This window comes from Poecile atricapillus, chromosome Z (genome assembly GCF_030490865.1).
Source record: "Poecile atricapillus isolate bPoeAtr1 chromosome Z, bPoeAtr1.hap1, whole genome shotgun sequence".
NCBI classification, from domain to species: Eukaryota; Metazoa; Chordata; class Aves; order Passeriformes; family Paridae; genus Poecile; species Poecile atricapillus.
In genome coordinates, this window is record NC_081289.1 from 16,330,913 (window position 1) to 16,346,069 (window position 15,157).

At 41.3% G+C, this 15,157-nt stretch overlaps 1 protein-coding gene across 1 annotated transcript in view; it reads left to right on the forward strand.

Annotated features, from left to right (window-relative positions):
• Window positions 1–15,157, forward strand: part of LOC131592968 (inositol 1,4,5-trisphosphate receptor type 2-like) — a 241,875-nt gene that overhangs the window by 188,229 nt on the left and 38,489 nt on the right. Inside the window, exons 46-48 of the mRNA XM_058864988.1 lie at window positions 8,290–8,397; window positions 9,924–10,116; window positions 13,139–13,264. Coding sequence (XP_058720971.1) covers window positions 8,290–8,397; window positions 9,924–10,116; window positions 13,139–13,264 — 427 coding nt within the window. The remainder of the gene's footprint in view (window positions 1–8,289; window positions 8,398–9,923; window positions 10,117–13,138; window positions 13,265–15,157) is intronic.

Below are 15,157 nucleotides of genomic sequence, written 5' to 3' on the forward strand. Positions count from 1 at the left end.
TCCACCCACCTCAAATTAATTTTGTTTGGTTGCAGCATGTTTTGTCTGACCTGAACTTCCACACACATGTGTACAATTCATGTTTTTGGAACTCAGCTTTGCCTGAAAATAAATTAGAAAGGAGACAAGTGGAAGTAAAGTTCATTGAAATATTAACAAGACATTTTGTCTTTTGCTGGTTTTCATCAGGGTAAAAAAGATCAGCAAAACCACAACAAAAATAGCAATGAAATTACTATGGGGGGCTGCAAACATAATAGTGATAGAGTTGACTTAGCTGTGGTGGTTTCTTTTATGTGATAATATTGAGGTGTTTTATTTCTCCCCTGTGAGACAGAACACTATTAGCCACAATTTGTAGTGTGCCCCATGTGGAGGCTGGGGAGGAGAGTTGGTGCCTCAGAGGTTACACAAGGCCGTGGAAGACCCAGCAACAGAATCCAAAGCGTCTGGACCACCCAGGGACCTGCTCATGTACCACAAGCCATCAGGGAAAGATTAACTCTAAACCCTTTTAGTTGCTCTGTACGGTATAATTGTCTAAATGAAATCAATGAATACTTGATTTGAGAGTCTCCCATTGCTCCATCCCTGCTGTTCCAAATGTTTGTTAACAGATTGCTTTGTGGCAGAGTGCAAAGGTGCCGCTCTATAAAACTGTAATGACTTCTGGAAAGGAAGTTGCCCTGTGTATTGCAGAAAGCACCATTCAGTTTTGATTGGAACATGGGGAGCTGAGAAGTTGTTATTGCTTTTAGTACAGCTACTTGGAATAAAAGTTTTTGCTCAGTTATGGTTGAGATGACATTTCCTTTTTCCTTGCTTTTTTCTCTCCTTGTTTACCAATGGAGTTGGAATGTTCTCCTTTGCCCTGGGCAGGGAGCTGGCGCGTGGTAAGGTCCTGGCACGCCAAGGAAGGGGAGCTCCTTTTCTGTCTCCTATGCTCCTCTGTCTGTCACCCATCCTGTTTGCTATTCCCTTGACTTTCTCTTGGCTGTTTTTTTCTCAGTCCTTGGGGGTTCTCTTGTCAGTCCCCAGCCAACTTTTTTATCCTTTCTTGCTCTCTAAGCAGAAAAGGACGTGTTTGGTGAGCTGACTGGATTATCCCTGGTGAGGGGGTTTGGTGGTGCCAGATCTCACACTGCCTGGCTCTGGGAGCCAAGGGGACTGAAGAGGACAAAAGAGGAAGAGATTGGGGCTGTAAATGAGCCCCAGTTGCACAAGCCTGTTGGCACAGCAAGGTGAGACTCATCTGAGCATCATTTTGCTGTTGCTGCAGGTTTCAATTTCCCCCAGTGAAAAACCACTGGCCTTTGGGCTGGCAACCCACGCTGCAGGTGTGTGGTTACTTACTGGGTAGGGGTGAAGATAATTTACAGCAAATCTCTCAGATGTTAGACCTTGGGCATCAAGTATAAACACTCTCACCTCACTTTCCCCAAGAGCTGTAGTTCATTAACTTCCAGGCCTGTGGAGTGGCCTTCCTTCCCTGACAGGCTCAAGGAGGGCTGGCTGGTACCCCAGAGGGGGAGTGAGGAGAGGGCAGAGAGGGCTCTGTGCAGTGTGACAGCTTACAAGCATGCCCACGCTCAGTTCCCTCCCCAAAACAAGCCAGAGTCCCCAGCACTCCTGGTGCTGCCTGACCCAGTGCCTTTCCCTGCCAGGAGTGTCCCATGTGCCAGGTATCTCCCCATCACATGCCAGCCTTACTGCTGGCAGAGGAACTGAGAGAATTGGAACAAGGACAATAATTATTTCAATAATTCTGTTTTGTTTTTTTTTTTTTTTAATATATGTTCTTAAAACTTCTTAATAGTAATACTGTAATTGTAAATTGTATCAAGGCACAGGAGCTATTTGTGCTATTGTTGCCTTTATTTCTGCTTCTCAGCCAGTTATTCAGTGCTATTTGTACTATTCCATCACCCTTTCCTAGGAAATCAGTTTAACGTGTTTGACACTTAGCCTGTGAGCTGACTCTTCCATGAAAACCCTGATTGCTTACAGGACACTAAACCTCACTCGTTTAGATCCATTAATACCATTCTAGTAAAAAAAAAAATCACCTTTACATCAGCCCCCCCTGCCCCTCCATGTTTGGCAGTTTTGGAGTGCTGGGAAATTAAATAAATCCCTTGGAATTTGGGGGTCTCCAACCTAGTGTCTCTAGCTTATATTTCTTGTACTTTTTTCTTGTATTTTTTGTCCTTTTGGGGGCTTCAACAAAGCCTGGTATAATCAGCAGGAATTGTGACAACCATCTCAGTTGTGTACTAGGTAAGACCTCATGCCTTTGATGAGAATTTGAGAGGTCCCTGTGGTTTACAAGTTACAACCAGGGACTGACACATCCTTATTAAAATATGGAAGGGGCTTGGTGTTTTACAGAAATATTGAAAAGTGGAGAAAAACTTTCTCTTTCTAAGTAATTTTTCTACATGCTGGTATTTTGGCAAACCAATCTACTATACCATGTCAGTGAGTTAATGACAGGCTGGTGAAATGAATGTTCACAGCTTTAAATCAGTCTTTTCTTTAGGAGCATTTAAATTGCTTCATTTTTGTTCAAGGTAATCTTGACTACAAAACTACAGGCCTGCAGGAAACCCATATATTAATTGCAAAAGCTGGGTCTGAAGAGGTTTTCCACGCTGCTGATCATATATGGCATCCCAGATGAGTAGCAGATCTGATTTTGTAGTTATGTTGTGCCAAGAGTTTAGATTGAACATTACTTGTAATTCTGTCATTTATCTCTACCGTTTCTTTATTAATGTCTTCAGCGTTCTTGGTCTGTCCTCAATCTTTCACATTTTGTACTGATGCTTTATTACAGTGTTTTCCAAATTTTTTAAGTAAAAATCTTTCAAGATGAACAGCAGTCCTTCCTTGGGAGCTGACTGAAAGCCAAATGATCTTTATTCATATAGCTATTGCCTTGCAGATCCCCTCTTTGGAAATCACTGTTCCATTATGTGCTATTGCTTCCTTGTCCCTACACGCCTTGATGAGCAGTAAAATACAGTGTTGACATTTAAAATATTGTCACTGGCATGGCTGATGTGTGAGTGAGGGAGGAAGGGAGTTTTCTCCATAATGGTGATTTTTCTGGGGCTCTTTGAAAATTCAGGCTCTAGTGATGGTTATTCTTTCTTTTTGTATCAGCTACACTTGCAGTGTATTTTTGAGGTGCATTTTTGAGCTTTGCTTTGGAAACATAAATGGAACTGTTCTTCTCATTGTAGTTGCTCTCAGCCATGTCCATCCTGTGTCTTGTCCTCCAGCTGCTGCAAAAGATTTGTGCAGCACACTGGATATAACACTTTACTGCATCACAGCAGTTAAATATGAAAAAAAAAACATCACTCAGAGCTTGCATGGCCTTTACCCACCATGCACAAACTGTCACCTAGGGTGTATTATAAACTTTTCTGTATAAGTTTTCTGTATTTTAGGTTCACAGTTTGTCACTGCGTTTTTATTTTCATTTCTGTGTCTTTGATCTCACAAAAAGCTCTGCCCTGGTCAAGGAAGCTGTTGACACAGTCCCCCTGGCCCATGTGGGCCTTTGAGCTCGTTATGGGGTGAAAGAAGGACAATGAAAGCAGAGCTTCAGAAAACACCATAGCTGCCAAATAGCAGCATTCCTAAAGCTGTTCTGTGTCATACTGTGGGCTTCTGCTTTGGATCTGAGCTCTCTCAGATTGCTGTCCACAATGTTCTTTCATCAGTGTGGCTGTAGCAATACAGAAATATTAGCCGTAGTTATTGTTGTGTCAACGTAGAGGAATCCATCCTGTGTAGGTACTGCCATACAAGCAGAAAATTGATGGGCCCTTTGCCCTGATCTTACTGTCTGAATGTCTACAGTATACAGAAGGTAAGTGGGTATTGAGAGATTTGGAAGCTCAGAGAAATGAAGTTATGAGCAAAGATGATTCAGCTTCACCAGCTGAAGATTGCTGATGCCTTTAGGTACGTTCCCCATCTGAAATGTGCCACAGCTCCTCCAGCTTGGTCAGCAATCCCTCATTGTTTCTGATGTATCTTTTCTGGGAGTCAAGGGGCTGGCACAGAAAATCCTGGCTTGTTCTTCACTTGTCACTTTGTCCATTGGCTGTGCTGGAAAGCCCCAGCTATGGAGTGCTAGGCTCTGTTCACACATCAGCACAGGACAGTCACAGCCTGAAAGCACAGCCTCAGCACAGTACAGATCACCAAATACACACTGTTTCATGTAGTAAACAGTAAAATAGTAAATAGTAAAATAGGTTCAATCTTAAATCCTGTTCTAGCCAGTCCCATTAGAACATGAGAAGCTGACATGGTTTTCCCTTCTGCTCCATGTGATAAGGGAATTTCTGTTACTGATACTTACCAAGAGAGACTTCTACAGTAAAAGTTATGGACAGCTCAAAGCATATCAGGAAGCAATACCTAGACTTTTCATATGGTTTACAAGTGGCATTTCCAATTCTGGATACAAGTTCAAGCACAATGTCGTGGTTTTAAACCAGTAATTAACAAAAGGGGAAAAAAAATTACTTATTTCTTGCTGTGAGATATGGATTAAAACATGAGCAAACCAGGCATAAAACTTAAAAGGAATAAAGAAAGTTTATTGACAAACTACAAGAATAAGAACACCAGAATAAACTTCCAGAAAAACCTTTTCATTTCTTACTGCCCACCATTCTTTTGTTCACATGACAACAGAGACAAAAACTTTAGAATTTTGATGGTTTAAACAGTCCTAATTCCTTCTACAGTCTTTTCATCAGTCTCTGTAGAGAAACAGAAGTTCTTTTCTGTTAATTTATGGAGTTTCTCACAAGAAAACTATTTTTGTTATAGTTTTCCATTTCCCTGATATCAGCTGCCCAGAGCTGCTGTTATCAGAGCCCACCCCTCCCATTCCACATCATACCTGAGGTGTGTAGGTCATGAGTTTAGGGATAGCATTTTTAAGGATAAGTTATTCAAAGGCAAAAAGTATTCTTCATCTGTTTCTGTGAGCTTCACTAGAAAACAGTTTTCTCATTGCCTCTCAAGGCGTCAAATCTCCCAGCACTTCACTATACTATAATTACTCTACTTTTTACTCAAATTTACACTTTGAACACTCTATTCCTCCCCATACTCCATCATGAATTAAAGGAGTTATTTTCAGGACTTTATTGTCCATCCCCATAGTTTTAACAGAAAGATATTTCAGCTTAATTAAAGCATCTTCTTAATTCTCTACCTTTCTTGAAGCTTCTTTTCTTTCTTGCCACTAGTAGTTTATAAAGTCTCTTTTCATGTTGATCACTCTCTTTTTCTCTCTCTGGATGAAAAGATTAATCCGCAAGTCTCATCTGGATAAGAAAGAGTTAAAATCTTGCCCAGGCTTTTGTAGACAGTTCTGTGTTCTCAGCCGGTGCAGGAGCTGGAGCCGTCTGCGATGGAAAGTTCCTCATAGCTGCTCTGGAGAGCGTGGTCACCGTCTCTGCTTGCTGCAGGCCCAGAGCCCCTCTCTTTCTTCACTCAGCAGTTTTCTAGTGAATGTAGTTACAGCAAAACCTGCAGCCAAGCCAGGAACCGGCCTGGCCCGGCTTGGCCCTGGGCAAGCCCCCGCAGTCCCATCTCCCGGCCGGGAGAACGGCAGGCCCAGCCCGGCCCCCGCCCAGCCGCATGGCCTGGGCAGGGAACTGGAGGCCAGCTGGAGCTCTGCTACCTTTCACAGCCAAGAAACAAAGAGAACAAGAGAGTTCTAGTTGTACACTTTAAGGTGGGGTTCACAAGTTGATCCCCCTTTTCAATGGCTAAAACGGCTGTCAATTCTCAGCAATGACCGATAATTGGTCAGGAGAAAAGACTCCAGGCAGTCCCCAGCAACTCCAACTTTCTTAAAGGTAAAGTAACTCCATGACACACAAATATAAAAAGATTTTTGTGGTACTAATGGAAATTTCTGAATCTATAGCAGGTCCCTTACTCCATAACTGGCGTTATAGTTTTAATAAGAACTATGTCCTTGACTTGTCATTTGTTAGAAAACTCAAAATCTTAATGGTTCACATTGGAGAAATAAAGGTCAAGATACAGGCAAAGTTCCTCTGTATTACCAAAGATAATAAAAGGGGAGTATATTTGCTCCTGGTTATGCTAATTCATCACTCCAAGCACGGTGTGATTGCATTCTGTCTAGTCAGTGCTCTTCTTCGTATCTTAAAGAAGAGATATAGCCAAAGTAAAGGGCACTTGGAGATAGACAGGGAAAATAATTGAGTCACAGAGAGTCTTCTGTTTGAGGAGGGATGGGAAAGATAGGGATTGTTTTAATTTAAAGAAGAGACAAATAAAAGTGAACGTGACAGTAGTGCACAGAATGATGAATGATACAAAGAAGGTGAACTGGACACTCTTGCTTGCCCTTTCATAAGTACAGAAGCAGAGGGACATCCAATAAAGCAGAAAGGCAAAAGTAATAACACTATTGAAAGGGCATTTTTAAACTGTAACTATCTTGTTTCCAATGGCTCATCTTCTTTCTTCATGATTCTAGAGCATGTCTTGAGGGGCAAAGACCTCCAGGAGATGAATTCAAGTGGTCTTGCTAAGCAGTCATTGCAGTCATGCTGCAAAAACTGCTGATTGGATCAGGTTATTTGGCTTGTGTGAAGGTGAAGAACTTGTCAGATAGTCTTAAAGAACCTTTTTAGTCTCAAAATAAGTGGAAATTTAGGTAAAGACATTAATGTGTGTAATGATACTATGCATGCATTTGCTAGATAGAGTAAAAAAGCAACTATTCAGGACAAGAATCTACTACTGATGGAAGGAATATTCCTCTGCATGTCTGCATGTTAACCCCCATGTCATTTCTTTGCTGGTCTCCCTGAATCTGCTCTTTGATAAATGACACTTTTATAATATGCTGATGTTGTGCCATGTTGGCTCAGGCTCTGCTGTCAGGACCAAGCAGATTTCTGTCCCCAAGGAAGTTGTTGGAAGCACATTTATTCTTCCTAAATATTCCTTTCTGATATTATCTTACTTTTGGTTGTTCCATTTTTTATTCATCTTTATTTGATAAGTTTGTACCTCTCCCCTGCCTTATTGTTAAAAAAAAAAGAGAGATAATGAGACATGCAAATTCCAGATGAGTGAGATCACATTCTGGTTAGATTCTTACAGTATCTGTTTGGATCCATTGTTACTTTCAGACTTAATCCCTGTCAGTCTTTTTTGTAGCTATGCAATTATTTTATAATTCCTCACCAGGCTGTGCTATTTGATGTAGCACAATCCTGGCCCACCTGTGGTGATCATCACTTCAAAGCCCCGGTTCCTGTGGTCATTTTGAGTGCATGCCTGCCTCATTTCTAATGGTCTGTTGTGGTAATGTCAGCTGTGATGATTCAGCCCTGGATCACATCTGCAAGGTGGCTTTTCCTTTTCTTGCCTGCTGCAGTTTTTCCCATCTTAAAACAGGTGAAACGCCTCAGCTATTCCTGATGGAAACCGCTTGCTATGATGTAGGGAAAACTGAATTTTTACTAATATCCTTATGCCTTATAATTAGGTCTTTGTTTCTCAGTCACCTACAGAACATCTTGAAAGCATTTGCCAACATTTTTCTTATTAAACTTTGTGTGCAGCAATGGAACATTTAAAATATTTACTACTCAATATAGAACAGATGTATTTTATCAATCATGTGAAATGTATAATTTGTAAAAGTTTACGAGAGATACGTATTTATGTGTATGTGTGTATATATCTATTTACTGTGTGTATAAACTGTACTGTTAGGGATGTATTTGCCTGGCACTACAGTCCAGCTCCCTCAGAAATAGTTACAGCCCTGGAATACCAACCTACAACCTAGTTTAGCCATTTGAAGTCACTGAGAAAAATTAATTGTAAATTACAATTTGTAATTGTAAATTAATTGTAATAGTACTCAGAGATATGCAAATTTTATGTCTAAACTCAAGTGAAAAGATGCATTCAGTCTCAGTTTTTGGCATTTGTCAAAAGCCCTCCAAAAACCATCCAGGCTGGAGGCTAAGTTGCCTTTCATAAATCTCAGCTGAAGACTTTCTGTTGACTTCGTAGGACTAAATTGTTTCTATTGTTCTCGAGTAATTACATTTTTGTTGTTATCGGTGGAAAGAGCCCCACTGGGTTGAGCATGTAAGTATATGGGAATGAGGGGAAGGAGGATTTGTGTTAGTTAAGTGGAGATGATAAAGCTGAAAACATAGCAGCAGGACATAAACCACATTTTTCTTCTTTTTCTAGTTGGCTTGTCACAATAAAACACTGCAACAGATGCTGAAGCCAGGGTCAGATCCAGACGAAGGAGATGAAGCCTTGAGGTTTTATGCCAAACATACGGCACAGATAGAGGTAAAGGATTGCTCTCCAGAAGATGGACTATGAGACAAGTCTGCGTCTTGCATGTGGTGTATCTCCTCTTCTTAAGCTTCCAAATGGTGTGGATTATTTATGAAGAGGAGGTTGAATAATATGCTTTTGGTTGTGGGAGCTAAAGGAATACACCTATATTAGAAGTGCCTCCAAACCATCGTTTCACAGTAGCCTTGCTGTGTGTTAGCAAACATGTTTTGTTAGGGAAATAATGACTGTGGATAGGACCTGTGTAATGAAGTCAAGAATCATCTTGTATGGTACGTCACTCAAATAAATAATCATGAGTTTCAAAGCCATTGATGCTGGCTGTTCAAATTAAAACTCTGGCTGGAGTACAAAGAGGTTTTGAAGTGGTGTAGACATTCAATATGGCTTTTGTTTAAAATACCAAGGCTTGGCCTGGTTCAGCAGTTCTGCTCTCTATTTTAAACTTTATACCTGCCATGGGTTGGTCTTAGATAAAGGTCCACAGAGGTATCCCACCACAGGATAGGTGGAACCTCCATGGCCTTTGCTGTCCAGAGAGCAGCTCAGTGCTCCTCTTAATGTATTTCAATCTGGGTGCTGCTGAGATCTCTCTTAGCAATTATCAGCCAGTTTATCTGTGTAGCTTGTAAATTTAGGCATTAAGCAAGCACCGTGGTCAACTTTTATGTGGCCAATAGCTTCTTCTGGAAAAGTGAAACTCAACCTAGCATTGCTGCTGTACAAAATAGATAATTGCTTGTCTTTGAAAGCAGTCCTAGACCTGTATGGTGTTTCAGATGTTATCTCCCCTATATTAACATACCTCATTTGCTTGATTTGAAATTCAAATAGTGGGGGCTTTTTATTTTCACCAGGGGCTGTAGAGAAGCATGGTCGTAGGAATCAAAAAGGGTTTTCTACCCATTTCTGTATTTTTAGTAATGCAAAGTCAACAATCAGAATGGGGAGGCAAATTTGATGGCAGTGTGGTGTGATGAAATAAAATCTAGCTGCCAGTAACTTGCTAGTAGGTGCTGAAGTGCAAACAATTCAAAATATTGGGGTTTGTCAAATAAAAAGACAAAGACTGACAAGATACGAGTGCTGTCTGAGTAACAGTGTTATTTTTGTATATTCACCTTTACAACTTATCCCATCATAGAAAGAGATTCAAGATGAGAAAAGTATTTTGTAATCAGAGCAGAAAGCCCCTGAACTTCTCCATTTTTTGCTGGGAGAGATTTGTTTCAATTTGCTGACAAATTGAAGCATTCTGAATTACAACATTTTTTATATTTGGGGAAGTCTGAACCTAGGTTTTTCTTGAGACTTATATTTGCCACCTTATTCAGGCAGGCTTTTGAAAATTAAAACAGCTTTACTCTGTTTTGGGATTGATTGGTCCAACTTTATTGTAATGTCCAAATAATTAATACATTAATTTGTAAATAAAAAGGGAGCTGTGAACAAGAAAAAATATTACAAACTTATTAGATAGTCACAGACTCTGACAAAAATGTGCATTTTATTTGTAGATTGTTCGCCACGATAGAACAATGGAAAAGATTGTCTTTCCTGTCCCCAATATTTGCGAATTCCTCACTCGGGAATCCAAAAGTCGGGTATTCAATACAACAGAGAGAGATGAGCAAGGGAGCAAAGTCAATGACTTTTTCCAGCAGACTGAGGATCTGTACAACGAGATGAAGTGGCAAAAGAAAATTAGGAGTAAGTACTGTAATTTTAAAAAAATAGCTTCATCATGCTAAAACCTTGCTTTTAAACCTTCAAATACTTTAATTTTAATGATACACTTTTCTCTGTTCACTCTGATACTACAACAGACAAAACTGTTCTGGGCTTCAGAGTGTAGGTCAGCTGAGATATCTGCATGCCTCCGTAAAAGAAGTGTAATATGGAACAGTTATTAATTTGTTCAAGATGATGTTTTGGACTCCAAAAGTTAAATTGAGGGGTGGAAGAACTGGGTGTAGTTCTACTAATCTTGATAGTGTTGCACCTAATTAAGCCACGGCCCCTAATATTTAACAAAAACATGTGTAGCTGCATATTTGAGGTTTGCAGATTCCTGAAAGGCCATTAAAAGACTCATAAAAGTCAGTCACTTAAAATCCTCTCTCAGCAGAACCTCAGCTGCTTTAGATCTGCCCAGCTCCCATGGAATCAGTCCTGCTCTGCCAGTCCACATCAGCCTGGCATGACTGGCCGGCAGGGTGTCCCAGTTGGCCCATGCTGGTGCATGTCCCATGGTACTGGGGAGGCAAATGTATGGCCTTGAGCTGCTTGGTCAAGCTCATGGGGGACAGATCAAAGCAGGGACATCAAGAGGAGGGGCAGGGAAGCCCCACCAGGTACGCTTAATGTCTTCAGCTCCCTGGTGGGCAGTACAGCAGCTGGCCCTTGGCAGGAATGGGGCTATGGCCCATGTTCCTGGGTCAGAAGGCTCCTGCCAGCTCAGCCACTGGCCTTTGGAGCAGAAAGTTATATTTTATATATCGTAGAATCACAGAATGGTTTGGATTGGGAGGGAACTTAAAGATCACACAGTTCCACTCCTCCTGACATGGGCAGGGACACCTTCCACTATCCCAGTTTGCTCAGAGCCCCATCCAACCTGGCCTTGAACACTTCCAGGGATCCAGGGACAGCCACAGCTTCTCTGGGCAACCTCTGCCAGGGCCTCACCACCCTCAGGAGCAATTTCTTCCTGATATCCAACCTAACCCTACCCTCAGTCTGAAGCCATTCCCCTTGCTTTGTCACTCTAGGCCCTTGTCAAGAGTCTCTCTCCATCTTTCCTGTGGGTTCCCTTCAGGCACTGGAAGGCCACAATGAGGTCACCCAAAAGCCTTCTCTTTTCTGGGCTGAACATATATAAAAATGCCTAAAAGTGATAACTTCATTCACTGCTAAAATGCAGATGGTCTTAAGAGTGTCACACATATGCTCACAGCAATTGATCAGGAAGGAATAGGGTCTAGAGCAGCAGGATAGGCTGAGGATAGAATGTGGGAGCATCCTGAATGTGATGGAAACATGGATGTTATTGCAATTTTCTATATGTCAATTCCCAGGCTTTAATTTTCAGCAGCAGCAAGTCTTCAGCATGAGCCCCATTGACCCAAGTCTGCTTCTCTTGGTGGCACCCTAAAAACTTAGTAGTGGCAAACTGACCAGAATATAAGTTGAAAAATACATGATTCCAGAATCTGCAGTCTATTTGGGAATAAAAGTCATTGTATTGTAGAAAAAATTACTTCAGTAAAAAAAAAATCGTATCTGGGGGTTTTGCATTAGAAACACAAATAAAAGAGCCAACCCAACAATTAGATAGACCAGACCTGCCTAATGCTGTAAACAAAGAAAATTGCTTTATTTTTATTCAGAACAGAAATTCCTCAATTCCTTTCATTAATGGAATATCCCACAAGTCCCCGTGCTGGGTTTTTTTTATATTATTTGAAAAGATAATACAGGTTGAAGCAGGGTTCATTCTTTAGCCAAGTGTCTGTTAGCATGAAGCACGGTGTCTGTTAGCATGAAGTCCGTGCTTCTTAAATTGACAGATGTCATTTTTGCAATGGCTCCAAATGCTTAAATCTCAGCAGTTAGCAGCACGAGGTTATCACAGTGAAATCTGAATATTTACTTAATTGCTATTAAAGGCTATTTAGTCTAAAGCCTGAGACAGTCATATGCAGTTGAAGGAGTCCGCTGTTTATAAAAACTTAGCTGGGTGCTCTGCATACTTGCAGGAAGTTTTCAGTACTTTAAAATCTAGTTAGGAGGGATGCATCATGTTTGAAACCTCTTTGACCAGAGATGTTTTTACACTATTGCACATAGGATCTTGTTTCAAATGTCCATTTAAGCATATTGTAATGCATTAATACATTTGAAGTGCTTGCCTGAGTCTTAGCACCCTCTGATCTTGTTCCTGGCCTTCCTGCTGAACCATGTATGTGACTCTAGACACAAATCCAACCCTGTTTTGCACTGTTTCCCCTTTTAGTCTTTTCTAGCTAGGCTGTAGGTTCTCTGGGATATGGGCTATTTCTCAGTGTTTGTATAGCACTTCACATATGGAGATCATGGCGTGTTTGAGTCCTTTCAAGCAGGAGTACAGAGCTGTTGGTCAGCAGGTGACCATGGGCTTCTGAGCATCACACAGGAAATAGTCAGCTTCTGTAGAAACAAAACCCAGGCAGACCAAATTTTGCCTGCTTCCCAAGCAGATCAAAATGTTTTTAATTTGACAGAGGTGGGGAAAATACTCCAGTTCTGACACCATGCCTGCTCCATCGTTCCTTGCCTATGTCATTGGTGTACTTGGTCCAAATAGGTCATCTGATGATACATTCTGGGTGTTCTGGTTGACTGGTATTCAGAGTGCTAAAATCCATTTATTTGCTTGGTTTTATGTCCCCATGCACAGAAGCTGCAGATTCAGACGCAGCTGAAAAGACTCCCTTGCAAAATATCCAGGCCTAAAATCTTACCAGAGGCAAAACTCTGGTATATAATAAACTGTATTGTGATCTTTGGATTAAAAGCTCTGCTTGAAACTCTGTTTTATGGCAAATGTATGTTTAATATCTGTCAATTTTAGTTAATTTTAAAGATCTACATATTTTCTACATTAATCTGTATTTAATTCCCTTGGGGCCATTGGTGATTGAATTTCTGCTTGCTTTCAGCTTATTGATTGCTGCTTTTCTTCCCTTTCTAGATAATCCAGCCCTGTTTTGGTTCTCCAGACACATCTCTCTCTGGGGAAGCATTTCCTTCAATCTTGCTGTATTCATCAATTTAGCAGTTGCTCTGTTCTACCCTTTTGGAGATGATGGAGATGAAGGCAAGTAGAATTTGGTCTTATTTTTTTGTTTTAATTTTAGATGCTTTCATTTCTAAAGGTAGCAAATAAGGTGCATTTTCAGGTTTAGTCATATCTGGAAACCATTTAATGTCTCCTAAGTAGGTACCAGATGTTGCCTGAAATGTAGTGGTTGATTTGTGTGTCACGTGGCCCACACAATGCAGAGTAGAATAGACAGAGCATAAGCTGGAGATTATCTAGATGATCTCAGCTAATTTTTTTATATTGCCATATTGCAGTGTCCTACTGCACACATTTAGCTGCAGCTTCTGAACTGAAGGAGGATTCCTGGCAACAGAGGGACAGAGACTTCTTAAGCCTGACCACATCGAATGACATGCAGTCTTGAAAACATATGGAAGAGAATTATTTGAAAACTAGCTTGTTGGCTTTTGACTATATGGTTTATTGGCATAAAAGGTTATAACTGTTGCAAGGGATAAATGCATTATGTAAAAATACTCTTAAAACTTATGATTCTGTCTCTGCTTCATCCCATGTCACAGGAAATATTTAATGAAATTTTTTATTTGATATGAATGCAGCAGACTAGCAGGAGGCCTCTTTGAAGCCCAAACAAGCTTAATTGGGATAAAGCAGACAAAATAATTCAGAATACTGGTAATGGGAGCAGAGCCACTCACCTCTGGGCCTTTGATTCATGGCCAGTCAGTAATGTGACTGAAAGTCACCTCTGTCTGATGGCATGTGAACTGGGCTGGTGGAAGCAGTCCAGCTTCTAGTAGATACATGTGCTTTTCACAAACACCACAGCTGGCACTAGCAAACATTCCTGCTGGCTGGTGGAACAGAAAGGCAGCAGATTAAAATATATTGGCATGGGGACCACACTGCCCTCGCAGCCCAAGGGATGGTCTCTGCAGGTCACAGCTCAGGCAGCTCCACAGCCTTGTGGAGTGAAGCAGAGTTTGCAGGGCTGTGCCCTGGAGAAGGGAAACGTCTTTTCCATAGGGCTTTGTAAACTGGGGAGTCATTCAGAGCATGTTAGAGCCCAGGGAGAATGAGAGGAGAAATAGAGGGTCAAAAATAAACCTTTTAAGCTACTAAATTTTAGCTAATCTATACTCATGCAAATCCTCTAGTCTGCAATCAGTAGGTATTAATACTTATTCTGAACTGCAGATTTATATGGCATTAGTTTAAGTGGCCCCAGTAATCCAGTGATAGCGCATTTCAGGATTCCAGCTCCTGGTGCTTGTAAAGCCAAAGGGACTCCTGAGCAATAAGGAATAGGTGTGGCCAAATCTTATTAGCAGGTCATCAGGCATCCTCCTTGCTTCCAGCCTCCCTCTCCACCATAGCCTGATCCAACAGCTGGAGTTTGTCTCCCATTTTTCCCCTTCACCCTGTGTAAATCCACCTGTCTGAGGTGCCTGGGCTGATCTAATCATCCCAAAATGCTGCCTTTTAGGAGGTGTTTGCTGTTCTTATGTAATATGACATAAGCAAAACTGCTCCAGCTGAAGGCCATTCCTGAAAGGAGCCTAAAAGAAAAAAAGGAGACAAGAGCACGTGGTGACAGGACAAGGGGGAAGGGCTTCAAGCTGGCAGAAAGTAGATTTAGTTTAGATATTAAACTATTATTATTATTATTTAGATATTAGAGGAAAAAACTCTACCCTGTGAGGGTGGTGAGGCCCTGGCACAGGTTGCCCAGAGAAACTTTGGCTGCCCCATCCCTGGAATTGTCCAAGTCCAGGTTGGATGGAGCTCTCAGCAACCTGGGATCGTGGAAGGTGTCCCTGCTCGTGGCAGGGAGAATGGACATTGGTGATCTTTAAGGTCACTTTCAACCCAGACCATGATTCTGTGAGGACTCCTTACCTCCAGGGTACCTGTCTGCACATGGTC